At 40.4% G+C, this 25,197-nt stretch overlaps 1 protein-coding gene across 4 annotated transcripts in view; it reads left to right on the top strand.

Annotated features, from left to right (window-relative positions):
* LOC124616130 (E3 SUMO-protein ligase PIAS3) overlaps positions 1 to 25,197 on the top strand; it is a 267,104-nt gene that overhangs the window by 146,056 nt on the left and 95,851 nt on the right. For all 4 annotated transcript variants that reach the window (XM_047144400.1, XM_047144398.1, XM_047144401.1 and 1 more), the window contains one exon: positions 24,579 to 24,819. In XM_047144400.1, coding sequence (XP_047000356.1) covers positions 24,579 to 24,819 — 241 coding nt within the window. The remainder of the gene's footprint in view (positions 1 to 24,578; positions 24,820 to 25,197) is intronic.

The raw sequence follows: 25,197 nt of genomic DNA, 5'->3' as shown, positions 1-25,197 counted from the left end.
GCAGTCCTCCTTTCTTATGGAGATTCAAAGACGTCTGTCCTCATCTGCTGACCTCTGGGTAGGATGCCATGCTGCAACGGGAGCGTATGGCCAGAAGTACTTTGGACACGGACACATTCTGCACCAACCTTCCGGTGTCAAACCATACAGCAGCACTGGCAATGCCAGGGCTGTTTCCATGTCAACCTCAGGCATCAGTTCTGGTGACGGTGCTGATGATACTGGTATCAGTGGTTGCTCAGGAACGGGTGACGGAATCTGTGACAGTGGTGTCGGAAGCAATAGAGGAACTGCTGATTTGGCCAATGAGGATGGATGCCTTCGCCCATGTGGGAGTGGAGAACCGGCAGCAGCAGGTGATGTGCCACCCATTGTGAACTGGCTCGGAGGCATTGTGTGACATCAGCGAGCGCCTAGTCATCCACATGAAGGCAAAGCTGATCGTGGTATCTCTAACAGAGGCCATCCTCAATGTAGATGATGCAGAAATCCCACTCCTGGCATCTGGCAATGACAACTGGAATCCATTTAGGGCGACGTCCAAAACTGTGTGCTCTGACAGCCACACCTGGGTGGAAGAGGCGTGGAGACTGCATGGGTTGATGTCCAAGTGGACGACGCAGGTGGTGTAGCAGTGTCTTCAGCTGGCACCCATGGAGTAGCTCCACTGGGCTGTTCTCGCCGAAAGGCATGCAATGGTACGAGGAAGAAACTGATCTAAGACAACGTCAGATGAAGAGTTGGCAACATACTTTTTCATCTGAGTTTTGAACGTTGAGACTAGGTGTTCCGCCTCACCATCAGTGTGGATGCAAACCCTTATGATGAAAATTATGCGCTATTCTCGGACGCTAACGTCATGGGCCAGCCTTTGAGTGAAAAAATTTTGGACAACACTGTGATGGTGGCAGTTGTGGCGTGAAAACGCAATGAACGACATAGGGAAAGCTGTAATGTGCATCAACAACCAACAGCCAGTAAATGCTGAGAAAAGGGCCATCAAATTCCTCATGTATAAGGTCTCATGCATGCAACAGCATGAGCCACTTCAGTGACGACACCCGAGGGGGGGGTGGGGGGGTGGGGGGGTGTCTGCTTGGTATGGCATACACTGTGAACAGGAGGCAGCTAGGTGGGTAACATCACAGTCCAAGCCGAGCCAAAACACGTATTGACAGGCCAACACTTTTGTGAACGATACACACCAGTGATCTGGCTGTAATAAATGGAGAATCTCCAAACGAAGCGCAGAAGGGATCATTACCTGAGGGGTCTTGTGATCTGTGTCTAAAAGAGAGCACGATCCACAATAGAGAATCAGTGTCAAAAGATGTAATAATTACAGAGGGGGTCGGATGCACGAGAAGGTGGTGAATTCGGCCAACCATGTTATTACCCTCATCAAAATGGGATCTGAAGCTACAGCCTTTGCGGTCCATGTGCTGGTTACAGGAAATCCGTTAACCGTCTGCTCTGTGGTGACATCAGTGTGGAAACAAAGCAATTCCTCTTGATCAAATCCTGGGTCTGGATTGGCCGGCAGGCGGGACAAAGCATCTGCATTTGCATGTTCAGTCGTAGGGCAGAAATAAATCTCATGGTTGTAGTGTGAAAGGAGAAGAGCCCAACGTTGAATGCAGTGTGCCGCTTTATCTGGTAATGAAGCAGAAGGACTGAATAAGGAAACCAGTGATTCGTGATTGGCGACCAGATGGAATTCAGTACCATAGAGAAAACCATGGAATTTCTGCACGGCATATACATTGGAAAAAGCTTCCTTTTCTATATGAGAGTACCTAGTTAGAGCAGGAGCCAGCTTCGTTGAGGCAAAAGCAACAGGTCACGCAGAGCCATCGGGATATCTATGAGCCAGTACTACCTCCAACCAGTGCTGAGAAGTATCAGTCGCAAGCACCAAGTGGAAGCCTGGTTGGTAAGTCACTAAGCAGAGCACAGACTGCACTGTGATCTTAAGAATGGAAAACATGGTTTCACAAGCCGGCAACCAGTGAAACTGAGACCCTTTGCGCAGCAAACTATAAAATTATACACAAATAAAAAAAAGGGTCATATTTCAATGCAATAGTGACAATCCAGTGCCTTATTTATCTGTTTAAGAATGCAAAGTCTTTGCATTAACTTCTTTTTTCTGGAATATTAGGTACCGTATTTACTCGAATCGAAGCCGCTTTTTTTTTTCCGGTTTTTGTAATCAAAAAAACCGCCTGCGACTTAGAATCAGTTGGTAGGTGCCGCGACAACTAACTTCTGCCGTCGAATATATGTAGCGCTGCACAGGCATGCTTTGCAGGCACAAAGATAAATACTGGTGGCAAAACCTCTGCGTCAGTAAGTAAATTTAAAAAAAAAAAACAAAAAAAAAAACAACGGTGCAAGACGACCCTTCTTTTCCGCCCCGAGTTTCGACCACTGCGTTTTATACTATCCAACGAAGTAAATGCAGATTCCATATTGTTCATCTTCGAATGTAGCAGCATTTCAATGTACTACGAAAATCCGACTGGCAAGACTGTTTGGGATGTTTGTCAATATAGCCGACTCTACGTTCTCAATTTTTTCACCTGTGAGAAGAGATGGTTGCTAATAGGAACTTTTATGAATTGTGAATCACATGCAGTATTCTCTTTGCTATAAGAATAATACGAATATAAACATTTTGCCATGTATTCTTTGGTGTTTGCTGCTATCTCATTTAAATCCTGTCTGCCTAATAAACTACGAAACTAGTTGAGACAACAGCAAACGCGGAAGAATATACATATCATGTCATGTTTATATTCGTATTATTCTTATGCCTAATAGTGATACAGTCAGAAATGTAGCACGGCAATTGACTAGATTTTTAAATCTAAGATGACTCTAATTTCTGTGCAGAATGTAATGTACTAAAGAGGCGCCTGCAAAGATTTTCAAACAGAGAAAAATTTTCGCTAAACTCTCGTTCAGAACACCTTCTATTGTAAGCAGTCTATTATTTGGTTCTTGTTGATCATTATCAAAGAAAGTAGCAGTGTAAGTAACAACAAATAGCAGTCTCTTGCCATTGTTTTGCTAATGAGATGATTCCTCTCTTTTTTTTATTGTAAGCGGCGGTAGCGCGCACAAAAGCAACCCATACTGCGAGCGGGGACAGGCCGTAAACACTCATTATCAGAATGCGACAAACAGTTCATGACACGGTACAGTAATGCATTTTCAGCTTAGAGTGACGTAAACACCTATAACAAAGAGATCGGCACTTACCAGATCAAAGCAAAATAAGCAATCAATTCAAACCAGATGAAGCACGTGAAAAAGGAAAGGTACCCGTATAAATACGGACGGAGAGCGTGGCACATAGCAATGGCTACCTAGTAAAGCTTAATTGCTAAGCTTAAGACTCGAACCTACTGTAAATGTATTGTCATTCATTCGACCTAAATTGTGTCTCATATTACAATGGACCAACTTTGTTTAGATTTGTTGGTGCGACCTAAAACTTTTCTCTCCCCTTGAATTTCGAGTCTCAAATTTCAGGTGCGGCTTAGATTCGGGAAAAATTTTTTTCCTTGAGTTCGAGTCTCATTTTTCAGGTGTGGCTTAGATTCGAGTAAATACGGTATGTTCTAAGGAACGAATGTGCATTTTATGATACATCTGGTAGCAATATGGGGTCTATTGTAGTGCCCTTTGGCTCCTCTGTGGGGTCACGAAACACAAATCATAAGATATTTGGAGAGATCACGTCCAGTATATCCAACAAGCAATCCATCATATTGTCCATTTTCAAATTCAGCAACAATTCTACTGTTGCCCCAAATGTGTGCACCATGTGTGGAACTTGGCCAACGGCTTACCACGTTCAGAATCTTCACATTGGCATCATAGCTGATTTTGTATTGATAGAGAAGAAATTCTTGTGATTTCAACGTATTTTTGCTTGTGCTGCAGAAGGACAAAGTATGGGTCTATCTACACAACGTATTTTTGCTTGTGCTGCAGAAGGACAAAGTATGGGTCTATCTACACAATCAGTGGCCCCTGTGACATATGAGAATCCACCAGTTTGGTAGAATTCCCTTTTGTTACTTGATATATCTTCTGTGTTCTATGGCACGGATGCATACAGTGGCTTTAAGGCAATTAAACCGTTTATCACACTGTTAATAGCTCTTCCAGCTGTAGTACAATGGATGTTAATGAGGTGCCCTGCTAGTACCAGTGCGAAAGATTCGCAGTCCACGAAGAATTTGCAGCCTACAGTGTGTTTAAAATTAGTTGCAACTTTTACAGCTCTGTGGAGGAAAGTGTAGTTGCCAGTGTATTCTGAGCGCATCAGCAGGTGATGATAACACCTGGCCTACTCGGCACGGAACTTGCCAGGCTCGCTCGCCTGCATGAACAGCAAGCTGGCCAAACTGTGCTCTTTCTCAGACAGTTTCTTTAAAACTGCTCGCTAATAAATAATTCTCGCACATCTTGTAGCTTGTTTTGTCAGCTTCATGATGAACTGCCTATCATATCGCCAGTGGCCCATAGTTGTGATATTTCCTTATTATATAAAGTACTGCAAGAAATCCTTAAAGTTTGCAATGGAAAAATAAGTGTTGCTATGAATTTGTTTTTGGTGCTTGTTATGTCAAAAAACTTGGAAGAATATCACTGTGTGTCTCCATTCTCAAGAAAATAGAATGTACCTAAAGAGCGCTGTCATAAACGCAAGTGCCAGTGAAAAAGCCAAAATGAAATGTTGACAAATCCCTTACATGTTATAAATGGTCTCAGATACCGAAACAAGATTTTTGATAGAATGCAAAGAGGAGAGTATTTGCCATGCGATTAATATGTAAGACTTCCACATCTGGCGCGATATTCAAGGAACCACAGATTTTTTCAGTGAGATAATGTAATTTTTAAGGAACAGCAATAGCTGGCGAAACGAGAATTGCTGTGGGTTTTGCAACAATATAAGTGAAAATGTTACATGTTAATTTTTATTCTGTAAATGGACTTCTTCATAAACTGTTAACCTGTATTGCCTTCAATTGCTAGTCTAATATTATACTGTTTCAGGATTCTGTCGCAATTTATTTTTCTACTGCACTAGAATGTTTGTGACACTTTGCTGTTTTTAACATGACAAGAGAAGCTACTTGTAACCTCAAAACTTGGCACAGTCCTTCATGAATCCCTTTCTTCAACTGCCTTCTTGCTGTGATACCAGTCCTGTGGTATAATATTTTCAATGGCTTCTTTTGTCAGCATTTCAACTTCATGGAGCGTAAATTTCTTGTTGGTTTGTGCCGCATTAGTTTTCACCTAGCCCCACATAGAGTTGTCGGATTTAAATAAGCATGATTTGCAGGAATCCTGATTAAAGTGTATACCCTTTAGTGTTATTTAGCTTGTCGACCTGTTAGTGTGGACTGTTTGGCTTGTACAGCATTGTAAGTTCCATTAACTCTGCCTTACACATGCTATGTTCAACTTTATCCAATGGATCATTTCTTTCTACTAAGAGCAAAATATCTGCTTTATCCGTCAGAACAGAGTGGCATGTGCATTATCCATTACTGTTGTCGAATTCGGAGTAATATTTTGCAAAAGAACATTATCCTCACAGCCAGTGAATGTGTCCTTAGATGACAACGTTTAATGCAAACCTTGTGTTCAGACATTCTGCACTGTTGTCATTAATCCAACACCAACACAGAACACTTGTTCATAATACCTGACAGCTACAGAACACCTCAATGCCAGAAAATACCACTTTACAATGAGAGCTGATGAATGCAGATATGAATCTAACATGTGACACCACTTGGTACTGTTTATTCACAGCGTGGCAACAGAAGCGATTTTCCAACTGAACTGCAGGCTGCGTGGTAGGGAAAGCCAGCTTGCCTTTGGAGTTACGTGGGCAACAGTGTCTCATCCATTCCTGTGAGCCAAATGTCAAAAGCCTCAACTAATTTCAAATGCACCATAGGAGATAAAGCAATGCTTCAGTAGCGGCTCCAACGTACCAAGAAGCAGCTTATAAGATTCCTTAAGAAACCCAAACTGCACTTTGAAATCATCATCTGTATACATCACAGATGGTTCTTTTTTCTCCATTAAAACCGTCATTCTGTGATGTCTGCATCTTCCTCCATATATTTTTTGTTGTCCAGGTAATACATAGAATTTGGTATTATAAAACGCAGAAACTAGAAAACACATTATACTATCTAACTTCACTCTTACTACTGCTTAGGAGTAAATTTTGGTCTCATTCTTAAATTACTAACATAGGAATGTACTCTTTGATTATTCTCTCCAGAAGTTGACAGAGTAAATAAATTTGCTTCAGAAGTAAATGAAAAATTTGCTCTTGTAGTAATTTGCTCCTTTAGTTTAATACTGTCGACTGGAAGTAGCCGATCCCTTGTCTCTTAGTAACTTACTACTTCAGTTTCACTTACTCTTGGCCACTGCTCAACACAGTTAGTGGCAATACCCTGAATTTTTTAGATTTAACAAAAAAATTATGCCCTAGACTGCATTATTAAATTGATATTTCACAGAATTTTGTTGGATCTCTACAACTGCATTTCTGACGGTTTCGGCGACAAGAGAAGTGGTGCAGAGCTGCATTGCGAACTTCACACTTCTCTTACTACAGTTGACTTACTTGAAACTTTTAGCCGATCCTCTTCTCTGGGTATGTGGCTGCGTCGATCTCCGCAACTTCTTCTCCAAAGAAATAATGCTGGTTAGAGGAACTAACAAATACTCTCTTGGTCACCAGAAATAATTCCGTAACCTCTTACTTTCAGTTCAGTTTAGGTATATTTCCATCTCCACAAGTTTCACATAAACATACAGATTCTTGTAAGTCAACTACAACAGTACCCGTTAGATACAGTTAAACATAATCACAATTGCCTGGTTTTAACAACCAAATAATAGACATCCCCTGCGTCTTGTTTCGTTCAGAGCTAAGATATGAAGTAAGTTAAACGTGTATACAACAATCACATTCACTAACACAGCAAAGAGTAGCATTTAATCACTCCGTGTCCTCTCCTACAGCATCTGTGGCACTTGCAGCAAACACTTGTCGGTGCCGCTCATCTGATGCAGCTCCTATCTTCCCACGATAAACATCAGTCATGCACACCCAGAAAAAAAAATCTTGGCAAATCCTATGGGACGGCAAATGGTGAAGAATCAGTCACACTTGTTTGTGAGGGTCGTTTGGAAGGTAGGTGTGTGTGTGTGTGTGTGTGTGTGTGTGTGTGTGTGCTGTGTTATCCATGTTTGTACTTACGCTACCCACCCCTTCCAAAAACTAATATACACCCTCCCCTACACATCACATCTCATAAAGGTAAAATTGTGTCATGTTACCACAATTGTGTACTGATTCAAACAAAATCCCATTTTCTGTTAATCTAATGTTCTTTGCAGTTTATTAATCTGCACCCAGGTTTGCATAGACCAGCTGGATAAGAAATTACTTTCAAAGAATAGCTTGGACAAAATTAAGACCTAACTAGACGCTGGTTAGGCAAAAATAGACCTAACTATATGCGGATTACGGGAAAGACTGGCTGGCTAGGCATTACAATTGAGACCACTGCTGACTAGAGTGGAGCATGAAGGCGACTTAAATACTGGTCAGGCATGCTCCTCTAACAACAGAGTACTGAGAACACAGACTGTTCTGGATGTAGTTGCAGATATATCAAATCAGAATCCAACTGCTTTTAATGAGCATATTATGAAACCAGTTTCAGTCCTGACTTGATATTGCAGCAAAATTTATCGAGTTGATGACATAGTGTGAAACAGAAGCCCATGTGACACATTTGAGGCAACCAATGGTGGTACGATCACTTATTGCTATTACTACAAGAAGCAGTATGGCCTTGATATCAAAGACATGCAGCACCCATTGCTTGTCAGCCAAGTAAAGAAAAGGCTGCAGAACCAAGAGAAAACTGAACAGCTTATATGTCTCATACCTGAGTTGTGCTTCTTGGCTGGACTTCCTGATGAAATGAGAAATGATTTTAGAGTGATGAAAGATATTGCAGCATACACACGTGTAACACCAAATCAAAGACCGGCATCAGGTGATGTTACCACACTTCCACATGGATATGTTTCTCTAAAGGTGGATAATACGATAGGATAAGAATTCAAGAATATATTACAGGATAGTTTAAGATTTGAAGGGAATTCGGTGCAGGAAAAAATAGCACAGAAGAAACACTGAAAACAACTTGGGATCTGACGGTCGTCACTCTGCCCGTTAACACAGAACGTTAACGTCCCTGGAGAATATACAACTTTATGTCTTTTACATTATATTTTCCTTTTTCTGATCCTGTAATAGGATCTACTAAAAGTAAGGCTTTAGGATGTATTACTGCTTGTACTCAGTAAGGTCCTTCATACTTCTGAAAAAATTTGTCGCTCCTTCTTCAGGTCAGAGCTCTGAAGACGCTGTTTTAAGAGAACTAGGTCATCGACCTTGTATTGAGGTTTGATAGAATAACAGGTTCTCCCGCAAAGGGTTTACCTATTACTTCCAAAGTTGTTAATCCAGTTTATAAATGTGGTAATTCATTTAAAATAAGTTCAAAGTATTTAACTTTCGTTGCCCATGACATATTTTTCATAGCAGTAGGTGCGGCATAATTTCCCAATTTCTATCATAACCCTTTCACATGGGTTAGTAGACAGATTAATACTTGAAGACTATCTTCCCAAGCTAGAAATTCTTTAAAATCGTTACTAACAAACTGAGGTCCATTATTGGTGAGAAACTGTTTTGGTTTGCCTACCTCCAGAAAGTATTGTTGCAGACAGTAAATCACGGTTGGTGTATTTGCTTTCTTAATAGGATACAGTTTAACATACTTGGACCAACACTATGATGACAAAAATGTATGACACTCCTTCTTTTCATTTCGGAATTGTTCCAAAGAACTCTGCTGCTGTAAGATCACGTTAATGCCTTAGGAATGATTGGATACATTTTGTATTTAACATGAGTGTTACTCTGTTTTACCTTCTAACAGATTTCACAAGTCCTAATTAAAGATGCTACCTTCTGTACCAGCTTCTTAAAATAATAGAACTTTTTCATATGAACTATACTTTTCTTTACTCCGAAGTGTCCATATCCCTTACGAACATACCACACAATCTCACCTCCATTAACTTCGGAATGCATATGCGCCAATGTTGAGATGTTATACTGTCCCTCCAAATTAAATTGTGCCTTATATTTTCCACCTCTCTACTTAATGAAGAGGTAAGGAATTCTTGTTACACATAGCATATATTTCCGTAAAGTAGGTATCATGATGGATGTTCTTGGTTATTATTCAAGCCATATCTTGTACCCTGTTCTGTGGGTATTCTACTGTCAAAAAATTAATCACAAAAATTACGCCGGGCCCTTCCGTACGTTTTAACCCTTTCATGTCTACAGATAACCTAGACAAAGTGCCAGGTGCAATATTTTCAGAACCTTTTATATACTGTATTTTAATGTCATATTCCTGTACCAACAACATCCACCACATTAATCTATTGTGTAATAATTGACTACTCATTGAAAAGGATAGAGCTTGGTGATCCTTATATATATATATATATATGTACTGGGTGATCAAAAAGTCAGTATACATTTGAAAACTTCATAAACCACGGAATAATGCATGCTTGGAATGACATGGGGTTTTATTAGGGGGCGGAGGGGGGGGGGGGGGGGGGATTCACAAAATGTCCGAGAGATGGCGCTGGACAGCAAAACGTCCGTGACGGCTGAGAGCTCTTGCATGCGTCGTTTGGTGGTGATCATGTGCTCAGCCGCTACTTTCGTCATGCTTGGCCTCCCAGGTCCCCAGACCTCAGTCCATGCGATTATTGGCTTTGAGGTTACCTGAAGTCGCAAGTGTATCGTGATCGACCGACATCTCTAGGGATGCCGAAAGACAACATCCGACACCAATGCCTCACCATAACTCCGGACATGCTTTACAGTGCTGTTCACAACATTATGCCTCGACTACAGCTATTGTTGAGGAATTATGGTGGACATATTGAGCATTTCATGTAAAGAACATCATCTTTGCTTTGTCTTACTTTGTTATGCTAATTATTGCTATTCTGATCAGATGATGCGCCATCTGTCGGACATTTTTTGAACTTTTGTATTTTTTTGGTTCTAATAAAACCCCATGTCATTCCAAGCAAGTGTGTCGATTTGTACATTCTACATTATTCTGTGATTTATTCAGTTTTCAAATTTATACTGACTTTTTGATCGCCCGGTATTTCTGACCCCTCATACTAGTATTTGGAATTTTTAGATACCCCATACTATTGCTAATAGTTCCTTTTCTGCAGCTGTATAGTTTAATTCATGTTTGTCGAGACTATGGCTAGCAAAAGCTATAGATCTGTGATTTGTACTTTCCAGACCCCACTCTCCTTGGAAAAGTTCTGCTGCTATACCGTAGTTGGATGCATCTGTTGAAATTTTAAGTGGCTTTCCCATAACCGGGTGCTGTAATATGGGTGATTCAGTTCATGTTCGCATTTTCAAACGCATCATTGGCCTTTTGATACCAAACCCACGGTATTCCCTTCATTGATAAACGTAAAAGTCTTAGGTCGTTCAGCTCTTGACTTTGTATATATCGTCTATAGTACCTGGCCATTCCAATAAATCCCTTCAATTGTCTTATATTTCTAGGGGGTGAACACTCCTTAATCGCCTTCATATGTTCTTGACCTGATCTAATTCCTTGCACTCCTACGATATTCCCTAAAAACTTAAACTCTTGCCTCGCAAAGTGCGATTTAGACAGTTTTACTGTAATACCTTTTCTTTAAACCTTGTCAGAGTTTTACTCAAGATCAGGCAATCCTCTTCCCAGGTAGATGAGATAACGAGTATGTTATCTATATATATTATTAAATCCTTTAACGATTCCCTTCCTAACGCGTCGTCCAGTGCCCGTATAAACATGGATACTAAGATATTTAGCCCGAATGGCAACACATTAAAATGATACGATTTCCCATCAAATAGAAACGCTGTATATTTCTTTTATTCATGATGTAACCGAATTTGCCAATATCCAGCAGTCAGTTCCATTATGCTAAAATACTGTGCTTTCTCAAATTTGGGCAATAATTCATCGATGTTAATGGGTCTGTCTCGTTCCGTCTCCATATGCTTATTCAAAGTATGCGCATCTAGTACCAACTGCAGACCTCATGCAGCCTTTTTTACTACCACCAAGGGGTTATTCATGATGCTAGTGCTATGTTCTATTATGTTATTGTCATTCATTTTGTCAATTTCTTCCTTAACTGCTTCTTTTAAACTTACTGGTATTGGATAAGGCTTGCAGAAAAATGGAGTACTGTCTTTGATTTCAAATTTACGTACATAGTCACTAATACTACCCAGATGATCAGAAAATACCATTTCGTATTTCAATAGAATTTTAGATAAATCTAATTTTTGTTCGCTGGTTAATATTGGAGATGAGTTTATTTTGTTTTGTATGTCGGCGTGGTGTGATACGTGACTTACGTTGTCAATCGCTGGTGACAGTCTAGCTGTAGCAGTTACTCAGACATTGACCCTCGTGTTTGTTTACTAATACAGCTGTCAGTCACAAACTTTACACAATATTTGTAGTCACCTTTTCCAAAATAAAGAAGATTCTCCTCAAAATTCAATATGATGTTAAATTCTGGTAGCCAGTCTAGGCCGAATAACACATCCCTATTGAAATTTTCTGTTACTAAGAGTGTCTGACGAAATGGGATATTCCCAACTTTGAAGTTCACCTGGGTCTCATGTTTTACAGCTTTGCTCTTTGTTCCAGTAATACCGACTATGTACACTACCGTTACTGGTAATACCAGTAAGTGATATTTTGTTCATAATGTGTTAAAGAATACGCTAGAAATAAGTGACACTTCACTCCCGGAATCTATAAATATGTTAACTTCAAAATCCTCTGCTTTTGCTATTATTATTGGTTGTGGATTAATGTCAGTTAAGCACGGTTCTTCCAGTAACCACTATTCTTTTGTTGCTATTTTATGCGTGAAATTACCATACCTATTATAAACCAGGCCTCCTAAAGTATTTCTATGACCTGGTCCCCGGCCCTGAATCCAGATCGCACTACGTTTTCCTCTTTATTGGTAATTACTGGCTGGGTTGGCCGATGCGGACTATTCGAGTATTTGCTGCACTAAATAATTATAAAAAGCGTTGTTATTAAGCTATTTTTAAACGTGTACAGGTGTTATAAATATAATATAAGTGTTGTTAAATTAGTGGAAATGTTAGTGAAGTATAAAATAAAATTTAACGGGGTAAGAAGCGTATCTTTCTTCTTGCGCCTCTAGCACGAATCCTAGGTCTAATTTTACGTGCGTGAATCGTAAGTAAGCAGTTGGTATAAATATATTATAAGTGTTGTTACACTAGTGGAAGTGTTAGTGAAGTGTTAAAGAAGATTAAACGAGATAAGAAGTTTATTTTCCTTCTCGCGCCTATAGCACGGATTTTAGGCTTAATTTCACACGCGCGTATCGTAAGTAAACAGTGACTTAAACTTATATGTAATCATCAGTTTTTTTATTCAGTACTCTTTCAATTTATTTATATCTCCCTGAATAGTTTCTAGGGTCCTTTGTTTATGTTTTAGTCAGTATTTAAATCAGTTTATACGATTTCTGTTTTTCCCATGAGTGAGAAGTGTGTGGTATGCCGTAGGATCGTTAGTTCCGGAGTATGGTGTGATGGGTGCAGTAGTTTCTTTCATTGGGGCGAATGTAGTGGCATGGGAAATGGGGACATAAATGAGGCTCAGCAGTGGTATTGTAGGATCTGCAGTAGAGATAGGAAAATACTGGAACAGGAAGGGAAAATTGCAACTCTTCAAGCTGAGCTAGACAAGGCAAGGGAGGATCTGGACAGGTTAAAGAGGGAGAAGGGTGAACAGAGGTGGGAAGTGGCAACAGGTAATGGGGGGGGGGGGGGGGGCAAAGGAGAGCATCAGACAGCTTTGTCATAAATCTTGAAAATAGATTTGACCTGTTGCCTCAGTCAGAACCGGATGAGCCTCATGCAGCTGAAGCTGTAGAAAGGGCACAACAAGCTTTCAAGGACTTGAAAAAGGTAGGGAAATTTGTAAAGAGAAAGAAAGTTCTGTTGTTAGGTAGTTCCCATGGTAGAGGTGTTGGCCAACTAGTGCAGGAAAATCTAGGTCCAGAGTACCAGGTCACAAACTTTTTCAAGCCTAGTGCAGATCTGGGTCAGGTAACAGAGGATGTAGGTTCTTTATGCAAGGATTTCACAAAGGAGGATGCCGTGGTTATAGTGGGTGGTCCGGGAAATAGCATTGACAGAGACTGAATATTCCATAGAAAGTGACCTGGTGAAGATAGCATCAGCAACGAAACATACGAGTGTGGGATTTGTGTCTGTGTTGAGACGCCATGATCGGCCTCATTTGAACTCTTCCGTAGGGAGGGTGAACTTGGAGTTGGAGTGGCTGCTTAGGACGGATATAGGGTCCCATATTGGTTTCATTCCTGTGGATGCTATCGATAGGTGGGACTACACTAGACATGGCCTTCACCTCAATAGGAAAGGGAAGGTGTCAGAGAGGTGCCTTTTTTAGGATAGGGAAGGGGGAAAGAAAACGAGTTTTAAGAGAGATTGGCAGACAAACTCAGTTTGAGAAAACAGATGAACAGGAGTCAGGTTTTAGCATACAGCCTCCATTTAAACAATGTTTAACAGAAAGTAATCAGAAACTGCCAGTTCATCTTTGCCAAAGCAGTTATAATCCCATTAGTATGCAGTATCAGTTATCTTTATTACACCAGCACATTCCGGGACTCAGAAATAAAGTTGATGAACTACTCATTTGTATCGATGAAATGAATTCATCTAACCAGATTGACATAATCTGCCTCTCTGAACATAAAGTGACCACTGGTATAGATATGTTAGACATTTCAGGATTTAAGCTAGCTTCCTACGTCTGCAGAGTAGATATGGATGGAGGAGGAGTTGCCACATTTATTAACAACTGCCATAAATTCAAGAACATTGACATCAATAAATTCTGTTTAGAGCAGCATCTAAAAGCATGTGCAACAGTAGTAGATTTCCATAACAGATCCTATATCATAGTAACTATTTACCGAGCACCTGCAGGAAATTATAATCTATTCATAAATCATCTAGTAGCTCTTTTGGGTTATTTAACAGGAAGACACAAAAAATTTTGATTGCTGGTGACTTTAATACAGATTTTCTAATGCAATCTTCCAGTAAACATTTACTGCAGTTAGTAATGTTGTCTTTCAATCTAACTCACACTGTAAACTTTCCAACTAGGATCACTAAATCCTCAAGGACAGCCATTGATAACATTTCTATAGACAAATCAAGTCATAAAACCTGTTATAAATGGACTATCAGATCATGACATGCAGCTCCCTTGTTTTACCGAGCGAGGTGGCGCACTGGTTAGCACACTGGACTCGCATTCGGGAGGACAACGGTTCAATCCCGTCTCCAACCATCCTGATTTAGGTTTTCCGTGATTTCCCTAAAATCGTTTCAGGCAAATGCTGGGATGGTTCCTTTGAAAGGGCACGGCCGATTTCCTTCCCAATCCTTCCCTAACCCGAGTTTGCTCTCCGTCTCTAATGACCTCGTTGTCGACGGGACGTTAAACACTAACCACCACCACCGCTCCTTGTTTTAGATGTAAATTCTAAGCAGATTATCAAGACTGCTAAATCTGAGTACAGGAAAGTAGTCAATCAACCAAAAATGGAGTGTTTTAGAAAACTGCTCAAAGATATGAACTGGAAAGATGTTTATAGTGCTCATGACATGAATGAAAAATATAACACATTCATGAACAATGTCAGTACCATGTTTGAAAACTGTTTTCCTCTAAAAGTTACTCAAATTAAACAGAAGTCTATAATAAAACCATGGATTACACAAGGAATAAAGATTTCCTGTAAGACAACAAGGAAAATGTATCTGTCGACCAAGAATAGCTCCAGTGCTGATGATTTAGCTAAATACAAGGAGTACTGTAAAATATTAAAAAAAGTAATTCAGACATCTAAACAAATGCACTACGAGAAGAAGATAGCAATGTCAGGGAACAAAATAAAAACAATATGGGATATAGTGAAAGAGGAGACTGGTAGAACCAGAAAGGAACAGGAGCAAATAGCACTAAGGGTAGATGACACATTAGTAACCAATGGGCATAGTGTGGCAAATCTATTTAACAAATACTTTATAACAGTTACTGATAGAATGGGATTGTCAGGATCAGTAAATAATGCCCTTGAATACCTGAAACTAGCCTTTACAAATAGCTTCAGGTACATGAATGTGTCACTCATTTCACCAAAAGAAATAACTTCCATAATAAAATCTTTAAAACAAATCATTCTAGTGGTTACGATGAAATATCAACAGAGTTAATTAAGGCATGTTCTTCTGAGTTAAGTACAGTTCTAAATTACTTGTGTAACCAGTCAATTATAACTGGGACATTTCCTGACTGGCTAAAATATGCAGGTGTTAAGCCTCTATTCAAGACAGGGGATAAAGAGATACCATTAAACTACAGACAGATTTAACTTTTGCCAGCATTCTCAAAAATTTTAGAAAAAGTAATGTACAGGCAGCTTCTCAACCATCTGACCACAAATAACATATTATCAAGAACACAGTTTGGATGTCTGAAGGGTTCTGATATCGAGAAGGCTATTTACACCTACAGTGAAAATGTACTTAATTCATTAAATAACGAGTTACAAGCAACAGGTATTTTCTGTGATTTGTCAAAGGCATTCAATTGTGTGAATCACAACATCCTTTTAAATAAATTAGAATTTTATGGTGTCATGGACAGTGCTGCAAAATGGTTCGTCATACCTCACTAACAGGAAACAAAGGGTGTTAGTGCAAGGGTCTAGTGAATTAAGTCATCAGTCATCATCAGAATGGGAAGAATTTACATGTGGTGTCCCACAAGGATCCATCTTAGGGTTATTGGTTTTTCTTGTGTACATTAATGATCTCTCATAAGTTACACTACCAGAAGCAGAGTTCATTTTGTTTGCAGATGACACAAGTATTGTAATAAATAGTACGTCGAGTGTAGTTCTAGAAAAATCTGCTAATGATATTTTCATGGATATTAATAAAAGGCTTAAAGCCAACTCACTGACATTAAACTTCGAAAAGACTCACTATATGCAATTCAGAACCTGTAAGAGGTTTCCACCCAGCATCTGCATAAAGTATGAATGGGAGCAGATAGAAGAGGTTGACAGTCTTAAATTCCTGGGATTACAACTTTATTATAAATTCAGTTGGGAGGAGCACGCCACAGAACTGCAGAAACGCCTTAACAAATCTGTATTTGCAATTCGAGTGTTAGCAGACATAGGTAACATACAAATGAAAAAGCTTGCATACTTTGCCTACTTTCATTCCATAATGTCATATGGTATAATATTTTGGGGTAACTCTTCAAGTCAAAAGTTTTCAGAGCCCAAAAGCGTGTAATACGTATTATTTGTGGAGTAAATTCATGGACGTCCTGTAGAAACCTCTTCAAAGAGCTGGGTATACTAACTACTGCCTCTCACAAGGGAACCTCCCCATCGCACCCCCCTCAGATTTAATTATATGTTGGCACAGTGAATAGGCCTTGAAAAACTGAACACAGATCAATCGAGGAAACAGGAAGAAGTTGTGTGGAACTATGATAAAAATAAGCAAAATATACGAACTGAGTAGTCCATTCGGAAGATAGGCAACGTCAAGGATAGTGTGAGCTCAGGAGCGCCGTGGTCCCGTGGTTAGCGTGAGCAGCTGTCGAACGAGAGGTCCTTGGTTCAAGTCTTCCCTCGAGTGAAAAGTTTAATTTTTTATTTTCGGACAATTATTATCTGTCTGTCCAACCGTCCGATGCGAGGTAACTGCGCCCTAGTATGGGGACGCTACACCTAAACAAACGTCGGAAGGTAGAAGAATCTTTTTACCCATTCGCCAAGTGTACAAGTTAGGTGGGTCGACAACATATTCCTGTCATGTGACACACATGCCGTCACCAGTGTCGTATAGAATATATCAGACTTGTTTTCCTTTGGAGGAATCGTTTGACCTATGACCTTGCGGTCAAATGTTTTCGGTTCCCATAGGAGAGGCACGTCCTTTCGTCTACTAATCGCACGGTTTTGCGGTGCGGTCACAAAACACAGGCACTAAACTTATTACAATGAACAGAGACGTCAGTGAACGAACGGACAGATCATAACTTTGCGAAAATCAAACTTTTCACTCGAGGGAAGACTCGAACCAAGGACCTCTCGTTCCGCAGCTGCTCATGCTAACCACGGGACCACGGTGCTCCTGAGCTCACACTATCCTTGACGTTGCCTATCTAGCGCATGGACTACTCAGTTTGTATATTTTGCTTATTTTTTCATAGTTCCACACAACTTCTTCCTGTTTTCTCGACTGATCTGTGTTCAGTTTTTCAAGGCCTATCCACTGTGCCAACTTATAACTAAATCTGAGGGGGGTGTGATGGGGAGGTTCCCTTGTCAGTATATTTACTCCTTAATGAAATTTGTCCTAAATAATATATCTCTTTTTCCAACAAACAGCTCAGTTCATACATACAATACCAGGAACAAAAATGATCTGCACAAAGACTTAAAAGCACTTACTTTAGTTCAAAAAGCAGTCCACTACTCAGGAACACTCATCTTCAATAATTTGCCAGCAAACATAAAAAATTTAGTTACAAATAAAGATCAGTTTAAAAGGAGCCTGAAAGACTTACTAGTGGCCAACTCCTTCTATTCCATTGATGAATTTTTTAATAGAAACAACTGATGTATTGTATATATTCATACTATTAGTATTGTTATTTCAGCTAAAAAAAAAACATGTTTCACATCCACGAGGCTCTCCTCATCACGGATCTATGGAACGAAAAACTAATCTAATCTAATCTCAAATCTGATTACGAAATCGGGGTATTACATTACTACTTTGTACTCTATTACTGCTTGGTACAAATTCCTGTTATGTCACTGGTCCTATATTCGAAGGTGAATGCTTCTTCTGATAATTTTCATTACCCTTATTCTGCTTACACTGGTGTAATCAAGCTAAATTGACCTCATGTCTCTTAAAATTGCTACTACTGTTGCTGCTACCCCTTCTGAAATTCTGATTTTCACTTGGATGCACATTCCCGTTGTGGTCTTTGTTTAAACCATCAAGTGCTTCTACAAAGGATACTAATTCTTCTACGGTCTTCCACCCGCTACTTAGTACATCCTTCCTTGCGTAAATGGGTAAACGTCTTATTAAAATTCACAACAACCCTTCTTCCTCCATGGGCTTATCTAAGTAGGCTGAGTAAGTTCAAGAGCATCGAGGGGCAGTGCAGAGTGATACAGCAGTAATCGATAACATTCGTTTATTCAGCTACTTTACAGTACTCGATGGTTGAAGCGTAATGTCGGCTTCCCGCCGCGTGCTGTACTGCGAGTCCAGCTGGCTCAGCAACCTCCTGGTATGCGACGCCGCTGCTGCCGTCATAAAGGTCGCCCACCAATGGAAGTCAGCCGCGCTCTCCCGGTCGCTGCTCACCGGGGCGTTGCGACTGACGCCGCTCCGGTGCCGACAATTCCAGAAACTGCTACAGTCCCTGGACCTCACCGCCCTCCACCCCGTGTGGCCTGCTCTGTCCGACCATGGGACAAAGGTCGGTGTACTGGTCACTGTGGCCCTTGGGCTGCCACTGCTCCCAGGACAGGACCAGACTCTAAGCCGTGCCCTCCTGGCTGTTGTGCTGCAACTTGCCCCTAGTGGTGCTTGCCGGATGGCAACACCCGCCGCCATCTCTGACACTGTTGCAGTGCTGCTTCGCCTTCACCAGCGTATGCCTCGCCCGGACCCCGGTATGCCAGGTGGGAAGTGAACGTGGCCCGTAGACTTGAGTGGAACCGAGCCCCTCCTGGACTCGCTGCAGATCGCTGTCACTGCCCTCTTTCGGGCAGACCGTGCGATCTCAAAGTTCCAGGCTGGCGTTCTGTTCCACCCCGGCATTGTGTCCCCGGAGGCGGAATATAGCCCGAACAAGTACATAGAAAACAGAATACAAGTTTATGCGGAATACTTACAACATTGCTGCCAGACTGGCCCCTATAAGCGAAGACCAATGCAGGTCCATCCCGACGCTCAACTGACCTGGCACACTCTAACCCAAGCTAAAATTGCCCGTGTGTTTATATTGGTTTCTCCCTCACTTCTGACGTAGTGTCAGAGAGAGACAGAAACTATGGCAGGGATAAATTACCACACATCAGCCACTTACAAATCGACACTCTTGGCTCTGGCCTAGTGCCCCGCCACATACATAGCAATAACTTAAAGCAATGCCACAGTTTCTGCCTCGTTGTTGCTCCCCTCAAAACAAATCATGCGTGCAATACCGCTATCTCAGCTGCGCAATTGCGAATGCTATGTTTACCTTGCCTGGCCTGCTGTCTGTCGACAGTTACCACACTCTGCTAGTGGCCCCAGATTTCGTCGCCCAACCACGCCTTCATTGAATTTTGATAAAATTTCCTTTTCCCTCGACTAGGACTGACACTAGCCCAGCATCACGAGTTAAATGCCAGCCGAAATACTTTGGCGTCATACCCCACGAACTGTTGTAATACTTTGTGTCCCCCAACTAGGGTATTAGTTTTTCCTGGGCACTTGCTGACCAATACTTCTCCTGAAAGTTTTTCTGGAAATCAGCCCAAGACGAAAAATTCTCTATGTTCAGTGTGCCCCACTCTGAAGCTTCTCCTAAAAGGTACCCCACCGGAAATTGTCTTTTTTGAAACTTCCCAGTTTTTTGGCAAAGCTTGATTAAACTGTTTCAGAAAATGAGTAGGATGTACTTCCCCCGTCTGGCTTAAACTTTGAAACTGTCTGGAGAGTCCAGAATTTGCCCCCCATTGTAGGTCAGTCATTACCTCACTGGTTAATTCCATATTAGGAGAAGTCACCTTCTTGTCTACCTTATCCTGGATAAGTTTGAATTCTTTCCGTAGATTATCTATGCCTCTCTTAGTATCATTGCGAGTAAGTTCTGAAGCTAAATTTGAAGAAACGTCGGGAATTACCCTTTTGGCAACTTTTTGGTCGATTATTTCCTCTACCTGTTTCCCCAGATGTTTACTACATGTGAAGTAGCTAGTTTGTCGTTAGCATTTCGTTCCACGCCATCTACTTGAATGCTCACGCCTGCAATTTGCGATTGGATCATAGGTATTAATTTATCCTGTTTGTCCCAACTCTCTTTTAAGGTGTGCAACCTACACTTTCCAGCATCGAATGTAACATTACATCTGCTTTGAAATGATCCTAACTTTTCGTTAAGTTCAGTTTCTACATTATTAAATGTATCTTCAATACCAAATTCTAGTTTTTTTTTTTTTTTAGCTAAGTGCTGAAATTGGTTATTCTGTGTCTTGACTAAAGTCGGTGAACAGTTGATTTACATGGATAGTCAGGGAATTACTTAATTCGTTCTTTAAATCTAATTGCAAACTCTCCACCTTATCATTTAAGGCATTGAACTTAGCATTTAAAACCTCACCCTGTGCTTCTAGTTTTTCACTTAAAGTAGCACTTAATTCCTTTCTTATAGGAGCTGAATCCACTTTCTGTTCATCTAATCTATCATTTAACTGAGTATTTACTGAATCTAGAATTTAATTGTAAACTCTGAGCTTCTAGATTTTTACTTAAAGAAGTAATTTGGGCGTTTTGAGCTTTGATTAAAGTCACTACTTCAGACCAGCCTGGCATTTCCCTAGTCACCCTAATAGCTGTGGTTGGTTCTGCTAGTTGCTGTTCTTGATCCATATTCTTTCTACTTTCAGATCGAGTTATCATTAAAAAAAAAAAAAATCGCCTCTGTGTATAATAACTATACTAACAATCTATTATTGTACAGTGTTCTTAACTTCCACTCAATTAATTGTCTTTCACTCACCCGGCGTAGAGTTTTAGGCTGCGTCGGTGAGCAGGTGTGAAATAAGCACCAGTGAACAGCACAGGCACCGGCAGGGTCAGAGAGTGGTTTCTGCGTCGGTGTCGGTGAACGGATTCGTAGTCATCACCGATGAGCAGCAGCTGGCGTCATTTGCATCGGTTGCTGGTTATGGGGTCCACGCCCCCACGATGTGTGTGAGGGCTGCTTACTCCCATCACTGGATCTTCGTCATCGAATAGTTCTCGTCGTAACTCTTCTTAGTCTAAACTGTTGAAATTTTTCTTGCATCTTTTCTTGTATGCTATCTATTAATTTTCACTCCTTTTTGCCGTTTATGCAGAATCCAACTCCGTAAACTATTTCCCTGTCTTGTTACTAATGGTTGCTATGGCAACTCACAGTATCCTTTTATCTTGATTTCATTTCGAAATTCCTTTTTATTCAAGTCCTGATCACGTCGGTCCCCTTGCTCTAACGGTTTCGGACTATAGAAAGTGTGGAGTAAACGTACTAACTTTATGTTTTCACCAATTAACGTTGTATTGGTTTATGCAGAATAACATTCTCGCATTTCACATGTAAATATTTCCGTCTTCTCGTATTTCGAGCTTTTAACCACCAGCAATTTAAAATAACAACCAAATAATTTATAGACGTCCCCTGCATCTTGCTTCATTCAGGGCTAAGATATGACGTAAGTTAAAAGTCTGTAGTCAAATTACATTCACTAACACAGCAAAGAGTAGCATTTAATTACTCCGTGTCCTCTCCTACAGCATCTGTGGCACTTGCGCCAAACACTTGTCAGTGCCGCTCATCTGATGCAGCTCCTGTCTTCCCACGATAAACATCAATCCTGCACACACAGACATGTGTTGCGCAGTAAATAGGCCCTGTCTCACACGTATCATTAAAATCTCATGTGTTTGAGGTGGCAGAAGGTCAAGTGGTTCCAGAATTTACGTGTAAATTCTCGAAGCACTACACATTAAAGTTTACAGTGATTTGTTAACATTAGAGGGATGTGTCCTTCTAAGAGCACACACTTTATGAAATCACTATTTTCATTGCAGATTTATATGGCTCCTTGAGGGCACCAGAACAGATGAGGTGTAATTGTGGCATTTAATTCTTCTTGTTCTGACACTCAAAATGCACTGTTATCCATTGTTACATTTCAGCAGAAATCCTGATGAGTCAGGCCTCCCTTTTGTAGCTTCAGCGCAGGAAGGGATTCATTGACATGGAGTGACCAAGGATACCGGTATGAGAAATGATGTGGCTGTTACTAAGTGCTGTCAGCCTGCATCAGCTGTCATGCTGTAGCAATGCAAGATTTTGAATCGGTGAGAGAAAGAAGAGTTTAGGTTGCGAAACATAAACTGCACTCAGTGAAGTCAACAATATGGTTATGACAGTCCTCCTAAGAACCATTAAAGTGAGGTGAATTGACTTCAGCATGCCTCCAATTAACATCCTGTCACATGACAGTGCATGGATACCCACATACCACATTTTAACGAATTGCTTTCATTTCTTGACTAGATGACAGAAAATACTTTGTTGGCTAAAGTGCCATCAGTTTTAAGTGAATGTATAGGTTTGGTACAAGTTTAGCATTTTGCATTACATCTTACCATTTACCTAACTGAATATAATTGGACAGATAAAAAAATCTACTTGCCAAGTGGCAGCAGGAAAAAATACACATAAAGCGAAAGGAAATGTGCAAGCTTTCAGAGTCAGTGGTACCAGCAGTCCTAAAACTCTCAAGTCTTTTTCCTTCATCCCTCGTCCTTACCCTTCAACCTTTCTGCCAGAAGAGTTACTGAGTCGAAAAACTTGCCCATTTCCTTGACCTTTAAATATGTTTTTTCCTGCCACCTCTTGGTGAGTAGGCTTTTTATCTATACAATTAGGTTATTTTTTCAAAAACTGATTATCTTCATATACTTAATTTAGTTCTCAGAACTGTCCATTACTCCCTGTGGAAGTAAAGAGGAATATGTCATGGAAGGTTAGAAAAGAATGGCAGGTCATTCAGACTCCAGACTCGGAGAGCACCACGTGTTGCAAAGAAGTTTGGCTTGAGAGGGTTCCATGTGGCAAAATCATGGAAAATTGTTATTGCAATATACTCTGTTGCAATACATTAGTCAGTTTCTTTCTTATTATTTCCACCTCTAACTTCATTAACGAAGTACATTTCTTGTATGAACTTTTGCAAGTGTGCTTTGTGTGGATATCTGCGTGGAATTAAAATACTAAAGGCTCCTTATTTGATCAATATAATTTTCATGTACATTCTCATTTGGCTATTCTCGATCTTGTCTTCTCTGAGGAGTCTCATCAGTGTCCATGTGGTGTTGGAAACTCCATGATGTACTTGCTGTGATGTAAAAATGTCTGCTGGTGAACTCCGACTGCCACATACCACCTAAGGAGTATCCCAAACAAGTAACAATACAATACCAACGAATATCTTCTCCAACATGTGTATCCTATGCAAAAATGCCAACCTATGCACTTCTGGAAGTATGTGGTTTAGTATAATATTAGTAATTGACAGATTTCCTCATTGCATATGACAATGAGGGCACAGAAAACTTTGCATTCCTGACTTTAAGGCAAACACCCCAAATATGCTAAAGCTATGTACCCTCATAGCCTCCAGAGAAAGGTACTTTTCAGCAGTTCTGTCTTATAATTATCTCTAGTGAATTTTGATTTTGCTACTTCTGCCTTCATGGCCCTTGATGTGTTTACAGAGTGGCTGGCTCATCACCCTTTCTTCCCTAAGTGATCAGTCACAATATTTCTGCAAATCCATTGTATAAAATCTGTTCTTAAGATATTAGTAAGATTATGGTGAGTACAGGGCAAGTTTTATATATTGGAGGCCTTCTGTATGAAGATTTTAGTGAAAATAAGTTGGGGTGGAACAGTTAATAAAATTTCAGTCAAGTATTTAAGAAGTTGTCTCAGAACATTTTAGTAAGGGTGCTGTTTACAATGTTGTTTAGCTCCCTAGTCATAGCCCCACCCCATCAAAGACCCTGGTGTAGCTATATTGTGGCAATTTCTGAAGTTCTGAATAGTTGAAATAATTGCACAATAAGTGCATGTTCGCTACTTGGCCCATCTCTCTTAAATAAACTAACTTCGTAACTGCTGAGCCACACAGCATGATTTATTAGACAAAATAACCTCTTCAGTTAGATCATACATGCTTAAAAAAAGATTTCACTTGGTATCTGACAAAAGTAACTCTTTTGTCTTACCATAATATTGTGTTAAATGATAGACTTTTCTCTGGAAATGTAATTTGTTTATGAAGTCTGCAACTTGACAGGATTAATGTTGTGTAGTTTACTGAAGTTTATCCAGTCACCATTTGTTAATAATTGTTCTTTTTTTTTCCAGAACCCAATACCAACAAATAAGCCTGGTGTTGAACCAAAGAGACCGCCAAAGCCTGTGAATATTACTCCTATGGTGAAACTAAGCCCCACAGTTCCAAATACGATAAACGTCACTTGGAATTCAGATTTTGGACGGGGTTATGTGATAGCTGTGTACTTAGTACGGAAACTGTCATCATCGGAACTGCTTCAGAGGCTAAAAGCCAGAGGGATAAGGCATTCTGATTTTACCAGAGGGCTCAGTGAGTTGCTAAATATTTTGAACCTGACAACATTTGTTAATGTGACTTAATGTTTCTAACATTTGTTTATTTTTTTTATCCTAACCTAAGGTGTCATTTCATTACTTTTACTGATAGTTAAGAGCAGAGATGTACAGAGTTAATAGTTCCGCAGGCTGCAAATCCCTCACAGTGGCTACATAAGAACTGCAAGGAAAAGAGAGTTAATGGTTCAACCATTACACCAACAACCTGATAACAGCTTTCGCATCCCGCAACTACCCTCCCGACCTGGTACAGAAGCAAATAACCAGAGCCACTTCCTCATCCCCTCAAACCCAGAACCTCCCACAGAAGAACCACAAAAGTGCCCCACTTGTGACAGGATACTTTCCGGGA

Source organism: Schistocerca americana, chromosome 5, assembly GCF_021461395.2.
Source record: "Schistocerca americana isolate TAMUIC-IGC-003095 chromosome 5, iqSchAmer2.1, whole genome shotgun sequence".
NCBI classification, from domain to species: Eukaryota; Metazoa; Arthropoda; class Insecta; order Orthoptera; family Acrididae; genus Schistocerca; species Schistocerca americana.
The sequence above is the reverse complement of the archived record's forward strand: the minus strand, read 5'-3'. Positions and strand labels throughout refer to the sequence as shown.